The sequence below is a fragment of the Petromyzon marinus genome, unplaced genomic scaffold, assembly GCF_048934315.1.
Source record: "Petromyzon marinus isolate PM22_M1 ecotype Great Lakes invasive population unplaced genomic scaffold, UKy_Petmar_22M1.pri1.0 PM_G_Scaffold_32, whole genome shotgun sequence".
Taxonomy (NCBI): domain Eukaryota; kingdom Metazoa; phylum Chordata; class Hyperoartia; order Petromyzontiformes; family Petromyzontidae; genus Petromyzon; species Petromyzon marinus.
Window position 1 is genome coordinate 2,168,753 of NW_027422895.1, and position 9,620 is coordinate 2,178,372.

The 9,620-nt window shown below is 46.6% G+C and overlaps 1 protein-coding gene across 1 annotated transcript in view; it reads left to right on the forward strand.

Moving 5' to 3' along the window:
* Positions 1-9,329, forward strand: part of LOC142915517 (uncharacterized) — a 35,747-nt gene extending 26,418 nt beyond the window's left edge. The window contains exon 4 of the mRNA XM_076061274.1: positions 3,966-9,329. Within this exon, the coding sequence (XP_075917389.1) occupies positions 3,966-9,329 (5,364 nt within the window). The remainder of the gene's footprint in view (positions 1-3,965) is intronic.
* The last annotated feature ends 291 nt before the right edge of the window (positions 9,330-9,620 follow it).

Sequence of the window (9,620 nt, forward strand, 5' to 3'; positions counted from 1 at the left end):
TAGCTAAAAGTAGCCCCTCGGGATAGAGTCATCTTGTTGGGTGACTTTAATGCCCGAGTTGGTTATGATGCTGGCACCTGGTCTGGAGCGATTGGAAGGCATGGGCCAGATCAACTCAATAACAACAGTAGGAGGCTGTTAGACTTCTGTGCAGCCTATGGGCTTGTCATTGCCAACACGCTGTTCTGGCATCTGTGCATCCAGACAACATCATGGATTCACGCCGGGTCCAAGCAAGAACATCCGCTGGACTATATAGCAGTGGACCAGCGAATGCAGGCCCATGTCCTTGACACCAGAACCTACAGTGCTGCTGACCTCACTGACCATTAGCTTTTCATATGTAAGATCTGTGGGCTGGGTAAATCTGTGAGTAGGAGCGAGAGAAAATTAAGCTCCCAAGCATTCACTACGTTAGAAACAACATATTTGCACTCATAAGTCGCTTGCCTAATTGCCTCAGCAACTCGGTGCTTCGTATCGAATCTCATCTCAAACAATCGAAGGGCGCCCCCTAGTGGCAGCTGCCCCTGTGTGGCACAAGGTGGCCCACCACCGGCCTGCACGTGGACATGAGTCTGTCGGTAGGGGGCGATCATTGACGCGTCATCTACGTTGTGGAGTTTCCGGATAATGTATGGAATTACCACAATTTTGACCGTGACACCAACATGCAATGACCTGTGCGTTGTGAGTGACACAATACTCTGTTTTACATCCGCCGTGAAGCAGAACAGTGCATAATGTGGTGAATGTTACTGGGGTAGCCAGGTGTGCCTGTCGGATTTGAACTTTGAATCTCTGCAACAAATAGAGAATGCGCTACCATATTCCTGGTTCTTTCGGTAAAGTCACGTAGATAGAAAACAAAAAATAAACAAAATAAAAGTTTAAAAAATGAAAAAATGTAATACAAATAACAAATAAAAATACATTTTAAAAAATTAATTGATAAGATGCCATGGGTCGACTGACTCAGATGACTGGGCAATGCACCGCCTTTGACCTCCACTACACACACACACAGTGTGTACGTACACACACACAGTGTGTATTTACGTACACACTGTGTGTGTGTACGTACATACACAGTGTGTACACACGTACACACACAGTGTGTACACTGTGTGTGTACGTACATACTGTGTACACACTGTGTACGTACACACACACAGTGTGTACACACACACACACTGTACACACAATAATGTCCACGTTGTTGCTGAGTTCACGCACCCAAGGGAGGGGGCAATGGAAAATAAATCTAAATCAACTTAAACTCCATCTCCGCTCTGTGACGTCACCACTCAGCATGACCTCAACGGCATGAAGTGCCAGCGGGAGGTGTACCTCGCTAGTGACGTCATGTCACCAAGGTATTCACACTCCCCCAACCCTGTCCACGGCGCTCTTGAGCGTGACGTCACCTCCGCTTGGGTCACTGCCGATATCAATCCAGTGCCAATCCTTATTTGGGCAAAGCTACGCCCAGTGACTGGCGGTTCATTAACATAATGTGTTTGTTGAAGCAGTCGAGTGTTTATTGCGACGGGTTCAGCAGCCACGCCCCACCCTTCGACATATGGCCCGGACTCATTAACATAATTTATTCAGTTACAGAGCCGCTCATTGTGGGAGGGGCGTGTCTCTTACCCCGGAAGTGACGTCTTGTTACCTGCTTACCCGCGTGATGTCGCGAGGTAACAGGAGGCTACCGATCCGTGCTTGCACTGAAATCCGAGGTGAGAAATTCTCATGGTGGTGGTGGTTGTTGTTGTTTACCAAGGTAGAGCCTCCCTCTCTCGTAGGGATGTCAGTTGAGTAGCAGCGAGCATGGGAATCGATGTCCAGGTTGGAACTTTACAACGCGGGGCCTAACCACGCGGGGCCTTGCCTCCTGCCATCGCCTGATTGCGTTTACTTTAATTATCTCGCTTAAGTTTAATTTGTCTTCACCCGGCTCGCCACTTTGTAACTTTGTTTTATTGTAAATATTCACGCAGTTTTTATTTTTTTCACCAGGCCAAGCCCGCTTGAGCTGCTATACCGCTCTTGTTATCAGAAGCGACCTGCCCACAACAACACAAGGTGAGGCTTTGTCAACGTGTGTGAATGTTTTGACTTAAAACTTTGGTGACTGCAGGAATTAATATTCTTGGTTCTTTCGGTAAAGTCAAGTAGATAGAAAATAAAATAACAGATAATAATTTTTCTTTTTTACAATGAAGCAAAAAACCCCACAACGTTTCTATGGCAACATTAATGTTGAAGATGCGAGGGCTTACAGGAATATTTATGACATTTGCCCTCTCATTGCGTGCCATGACAGTGCTGTTTGCACAGTCACACATAGTCACTGTAAGATGTTTCTCTTGGTCGTGTTTTTGTTTTGTTGCTTGTTGTGGTTGCACCCGATTCAAGAGCCGAATGGCTCACGGGACTATAACCAAAATAAATCAAACTGAAAATCTATAAACTGAAACCGCGTGATGAATTTGGGAAAGTTTTTCACTGCATCTCCAAATATATATAAAAGGCAAAGTTGTGATTGCGTGCGTCTGTTCAAAATGTTTAGCGTACTTCCCGACATGCAACAAACTGGAAATTTGCCATGTGGGTACTTTCCAGACTGTACACCGTGCAAACAATATACAAATACACTTTTGTGTTTTATTGGGGGGGGGAGGGGAGCTCAATAATGTATAGATTTTTTGCACGGCAAGTGAGCTGTGACGTCAAATCTGTCACGCGACCCTCGCATGTGGAAGAGTAACGCATTGTAGTGTAGCGGTTAGCGTTGTCTGTGTGTGTGTCTGTGTGTATCTGTGTGTGTGTGTGTGTCTGTGTGTGTCTGTGTGTGTGTCTGTGTATCTGTGTGTGTGTGCCAGTGTGTGTTTGTCTGTGTGTGTGTGTCTGTGTGTGTGTGGGGAGCGATAGCGTAGCGGTTAGCGCGCTGCGCTATGAACCTGGCGACCCGGGTTCGATTCCCGCTCACGGCCAACACCAGTGACGATTATCTGAACCGGTCCCGGGCCTCCCCTAGGTCGACTCAGCCTCAAATGAGTACCTGGTGCGGTGTGTAAACATCGTCACTAGGGAGACAAAGGCGGTCGGGCGTGGTGCTGGCCACCCACCCCCTCGTGTACCGTTCCGGCCTTCATAGGTGCTCGCTAACAGCACTTGCCCCTACAGTCTGTTAAGGCTATACGGGGTAATCTTTGTCTCTTTGTCTTTGTGTGTCTGTGTGTGGAAGAGTAACGCATTGTAGTGTAGCGGTTAGCGTTGTCTGTGTGTGTGTCTGTGTGTGTCTGTGTGTGTGTGTGTGGAAGCGTAACGCATTGTAGTGTAGCGGTTAGCGTTGTCTGTGTATGTGTGTTTCTGTGTGTGTCTGTGTTTGTGTCTGTGTGTGTGTGGAAGCGTAATGCATTGTAGTGTAGCGGTTAGCGTTGTCTGTGTGTGTGTATCTGTGTGTGTCTGTGTGTGTCTGTGTGCATGTGGAAGTGTAACGCATTGTAGTGTAGCGGTTAGCGCTACGCCGCGCTACGAACCCGGCGACCCGAGTTCGATTCCCGCTCACGGCCACCACCGGTGACGATTATTTGAACCGCTTCTGGGCCTTCCCTAGGTCGACTCAGCCTCAAACGAGTAACTGTTGCGGTGTGAACATCGCCACTGGGGAGACAAAGGCGGCCGGACGTGGTGGATCCAAGTCCCGGGCAAAGCCAGGTAGTACAGCTAGTCATGAATATATGAATGAATATAGACGTGTAAGTCACGTGTGACTGTATGCATTCCTCCATGGCTCGATACTGACGTGTAGATGGTGTGGATATTCTTATTTTCTGTCTGCAGCTGACGCTGGTCTGATGGAGCAAATGCACTCAGCACAGCTCGGTACGACAAGTCAACAATGCGACCAGCGTGCATACAGCACGGATCGGACTGGAAATTTGACACAGCACCAGAGAACTCGCACAGGAGAGAAACCCTTCAAGTGCACTGTGTGTGACAAGGCATTTTCAGATTCATCGACTCTTAAAAAACACCAGAGAACACACACAGGAGAGAAACCCTTCAAGTGCACTGTGTGTGGGAAGGCATTTTCACAGTCATCTGCTCTTAAAATTCACCAGAGAACACACACGGGAGAGAAACCCTTCAAGTGCAGTGTGTGTGGGAAGACATTTTCAGATTCATCTGCTCTTAAAACACACCAGAGAACACACACGGGAGAGAAACCTTTCAAGTGCAGTGTGTGTGGGAAGGCATTTTCAGATTCTACTACTCTTAAAAAACACCAGAGAAAACACACGGGAGAGAAACCCTTCGAGTACAGTGTGTGGGGGAAGGCATTTTCAGATTCATTTGCTCTTAAAACACACCAGAGAACACACACGGGAGAGAAACCTTTCAAGTGCAGTGTGTGTGGGAAGGCATTTTCAGATTCATCTCATCTTCAAAGACACCAGAGAACACACATGGGAGAGAAACCCTTCAAGTGCAGTGTGTGTGGGAAGACTTTTTCAGATTCATCTACTCTTAAAACACACCAGAGAACACACACGGGAGAGAAACCCTTCAAGTGCAGTGTGTGTGGGAGGACATTTTCAGATTCATCTCATCTTCAAAGACACCAGAGAACACACACGGGAGAGAAACCCTTCAGGTGCAGTGTGTGTGGAAAGACATTTTCAGGTTCATTTGCTCTTAAAACACACCAGAGAACACACACGGGAGAGAAACCCTTCAAGTGCAGTGTGTGTGTGAAGGCATTTTCACGGTCATCTGCTCTTAAAACACACCAGAGAACACACACGGGAGAGAAACCCTTCAAGTGCAGTGTTTGTGGGAAGACATTTTCACAGTCATCTGCTCTTAAAACACACCAGAAAACACACACAGGAGAGAAACCCTTCAAGTGCAGTGTGTGTGGGAAGGCATTTTCACAGTCATCTGGTCTTAAATCACACCAGAAAACACACACGGGAGAGAAACCCTTCAAGTGCACTGTGTGTGGGAAGGCATTTTCACGGTCATCTGCTCTTAAAACACACCAGAGAACACACACGGGAGAGAAACCCTTCAAGTGCAGTGTTTGTGGGAAGACATTTTCACGGCCATCTGCTCTTAAAAAACACCAGAGAACACACACAGGAGAGAAACCCTTCAAGTGCACTGTGTGTGGGAAGGCATTTTCACAGTCATCTGCTCTTAAAATTCACCAGAGAACACACACGGGAGAGAAACCCTTCAAGTGCAGTGTGTGTGGGAAGACATTTTCAGATTCATCTGCTCTTAAAACACACCAGAGAACACACACGGGAGAGAAACCTTTCAAGTGCAGTGTGTGTGGGAAGGCATTTTCAGATTCTACTACTCTTAAAAAACACCAGAGAAAACACACGGGAGAGAAACCCTTCGAGTACAGTGTGTGGGGGAAGGCATTTTCAGATTCATTTGCTCTTAAAACACACCAGAGAACACACACGGGAGAGAAACCTTTCAAGTGCAGTGTGTGTGGGAAGGCATTTTCAGATTCATCTCATCTTCAAAGACACCAGAGAACACACATGGGAGAGAAACCCTTCAAGTGCAGTGTGTGTGGGAAGACTTTTTCAGATTCATCTACTCTTAAAACACACCAGAGAACACACACGGGAGAGAAACCCTTCAAGTGCAGTGTGTGTGGGAGGACATTTTCAGATTCATCTCATCTTCAAAGACACCAGAGAACACACACGGGAGAGAAACCCTTCAGGTGCAGTGTGTGTGGAAAGACATTTTCAGGTTCATTTGCTCTTAAAACACACCAGAGAACACACACGGGAGAGAAACCCTTCAAGTGCAGTGTGTGTGTGAAGGCATTTTCACGGTCATCTGCTCTTAAAACACACCAGAGAACACACACGGGAGAGAAACCCTTCAAGTGCAGTGTTTGTGGGAAGACATTTTCACAGTCATCTGCTCTTAAAACACACCAGAAAACACACACAGGAGAGAAACCCTTCAAGTGCAGTGTGTGTGGGAAGGCATTTTCACAGTCATCTGGTCTTAAATCACACCAGAAAACACACACGGGAGAGAAACCCTTCAAGTGCACTGTGTGTGGGAAGGCATTTTCACGGTCATCTGCTCTTAAAACACACCAGAGAACACACACGGGAGAGAAACCCTTCAAGTGCAGTGTTTGTGGGAAGACATTTTCACGGCCATCTGCTCTTAAAAAACACCAGAGAACACACACGGGAGAGAAACCCTTCAAGTGCACTGTGTGTGGGAAGGCATTTTCACGGTCATCTGCTCTTAAAACACACCAGAGAACACACACGGGAGAGAAACCCTTCAAGTGCAGTGTTTGTGGGAAGACATTTTCACGGTCATCTGCTCTTAAAAAACACCAGAGAACACACACGGGAGAGAAACCCTTCAAGTGCACTGTGTGTGTCAAGGCATTTTCACAGTCATCTGCTCTTAAAACACACCAGAGAACACACACGGGAGAGAAACCCTTCAAGTGCAGTGTTTGTGGGAAGACATTTTCACGGTCATCTGCTCTTAAAACACACCAGAAAACACACACGGGAGAGAAACCCTTCAAGTGCAGTGTGTGTGGGAAGACATTTTCAGATTCATCTGCTCTTAAAACACACCAGAGAACACACACGGGAGAGAAACCTTTCAAGTGCAGTGTGTGTGGGAAGGCATTTTCAGATTCTACTACTCTTAAAAAACACCAGAGAAAACACACGGGAGAGAAACCCTTCGAGTACAGTGTGTGGGGGAAGGCATTTTCAGATTCATTTGCTCTTAAAACACACCAGAGAACACACACGGGAGAGAAACCTTTCAAGTGCAGTGTGTGTGGGAAGGCATTTTCAGATTCATCTCATCTTCAAAGACACCAGAGAACACACATGGGAGAGAAACCCTTCAAGTGCAGTGTGTGTGGGAAGACTTTTTCAGATTCATCTACTCTTAAAACACACCAGAGAACACACACGGGAGAGAAACCCTTCAAGTGCAGTGTGTGTGGGAGGACATTTTCAGATTCATCTCATCTTCAAAGACACCAGAGAACACACACGGGAGAGAAACCCTTCAGGTGCAGTGTGTGTGGAAAGACATTTTCAGGTTCATTTGCTCTTAAAACACACCAGAGAACACACACGGGAGAGAAACCCTTCAAGTGCAGTGTGTGTGTGAAGGCATTTTCACGGTCATCTGCTCTTAAAACACACCAGAGAACACACACGGGAGAGAAACCCTTCAAGTGCAGTGTTTGTGGGAAGACATTTTCACAGTCATCTGCTCTTAAAACACACCAGAAAACACACACAGGAGAGAAACCCTTCAAGTGCAGTGTGTGTGGGAAGGCATTTTCACAGTCATCTGGTCTTAAATCACACCAGAAAACACACACGGGAGAGAAACCCTTCAAGTGCACTGTGTGTGGGAAGGCATTTTCACGGTCATCTGCTCTTAAAACACACCAGAGAACACACACGGGAGAGAAACCCTTCAAGTGCAGTGTTTGTGGGAAGACATTTTCACGGCCATCTGCTCTTAAAAAACACCAGAGAACACACACAGGAGAGAAACCCTTCAAGTGCACTGTGTGTGGGAAGGCATTTTCACAGTCATCTGCTCTTAAAATTCACCAGAGAACACACACGGGAGAGAAACCCTTCAAGTGCAGTGTGTGTGGGAAGACATTTTCAGATTCATCTGCTCTTAAAACACACCAGAGAACACACACGGGAGAGAAACCTTTCAAGTGCAGTGTGTGTGGGAAGGCATTTTCAGATTCTACTACTCTTAAAAAACACCAGAGAAAACACACGGGAGAGAAACCCTTCGAGTACAGTGTGTGGGGGAAGGCATTTTCAGATTCATTTGCTCTTAAAACACACCAGAGAACACACACGGGAGAGAAACCTTTCAAGTGCAGTGTGTGTGGGAAGGCATTTTCAGATTCATCTCATCTTCAAAGACACCAGAGAACACACATGGGAGAGAAACCCTTCAAGTGCAGTGTGTGTGGGAAGACTTTTTCAGATTCATCTACTCTTAAAACACACCAGAGAACACACACGGGAGAGAAACCCTTCAAGTGCAGTGTGTGTGGGAGGACATTTTCAGATTCATCTCATCTTCAAAGACACCAGAGAACACACACGGGAGAGAAACCCTTCAGGTGCAGTGTGTGTGGAAAGACATTTTCAGGTTCATTTGCTCTTAAAACACACCAGAGAACACACACGGGAGAGAAACCCTTCAAGTGCAGTGTGTGTGTGAAGGCATTTTCACGGTCATCTGCTCTTAAAACACACCAGAGAACACACACGGGAGAGAAACCCTTCAAGTGCAGTGTTTGTGGGAAGACATTTTCACAGTCATCTGCTCTTAAAACACACCAGAAAACACACACAGGAGAGAAACCCTTCAAGTGCAGTGTGTGTGGGAAGGCATTTTCACAGTCATCTGGTCTTAAATCACACCAGAAAACACACACGGGAGAGAAACCCTTCAAGTGCACTGTGTGTGGGAAGGCATTTTCACGGTCATCTGCTCTTAAAACACACCAGAGAACACACACGGGAGAGAAACCCTTCAAGTGCAGTGTTTGTGGGAAGACATTTTCACGGCCATCTGCTCTTAAAAAACACCAGAGAACACACACGGGAGAGAAACCCTTCAAGTGCACTGTGTGTGGGAAGGCATTTTCACGGTCATCTGCTCTTAAAACACACCAGAGAACACACACGGGAGAGAAACCCTTCAAGTGCAGTGTTTGTGGGAAGACATTTTCACGGTCATCTGCTCTTAAAAAACACCAGAGAACACACACGGGAGAGAAACCCTTCAAGTGCACTGTGTGTGTCAAGGCATTTTCACAGTCATCTGCTCTTAAAACACACCAGAGAACACACACGGGAGAGAAACCCTTCAAGTGCAGTGTTTGTGGGAAGACATTTTCACGGTCATCTGCTCTTAAAACACACCAGAAAACACACACGGGAGAGAAACCCTTCAAGTGCAGTGTGTGTGGGAAGGCATTTTCACAGTCATCTGGTCTTAAATCACACCAGAAAACACACACGGGAGAGAAACCCTTCAAGTGCACTGTGTGTGGGAAGGCATTTTCACGGTCATCTGCTCTTAAAACACACCAGAGAACACACACGGGAGAGAAACCCTTCAAGTGCAGTGTTTGTGGGAAGACATTTTCACGGTCATCTGCTCTTAAAACACACCAGAGAACACACGGGAGAGAAACCCTTCAAGTGCAGTGTGTGTGTGAAGGCATTTTCATGGTCATCTGCTCTTAAAACACACCAGAGAACACACACGGGAGAGAAACCCTTCTTGTGCAGTGTGTGTGGGAAGACATTTTCACGGTCATCTGCTCTTAAAACACACCAGAAAACACACACGGGAGAGAAACCCTTCAAGTGCAGTGTGTGTGGGAAGGCATTTTCACAGTCATCTGGTCTTAAATCACACCAGAAAACACACACGGGAGAGAAACCCTTCAAGTGCACTGTGTGTGGGAAGGCATTTTCACAGTCATCTGCTCTTAAAACACACCAGAGAACACACACGGGAGAGAAACCCTTCAA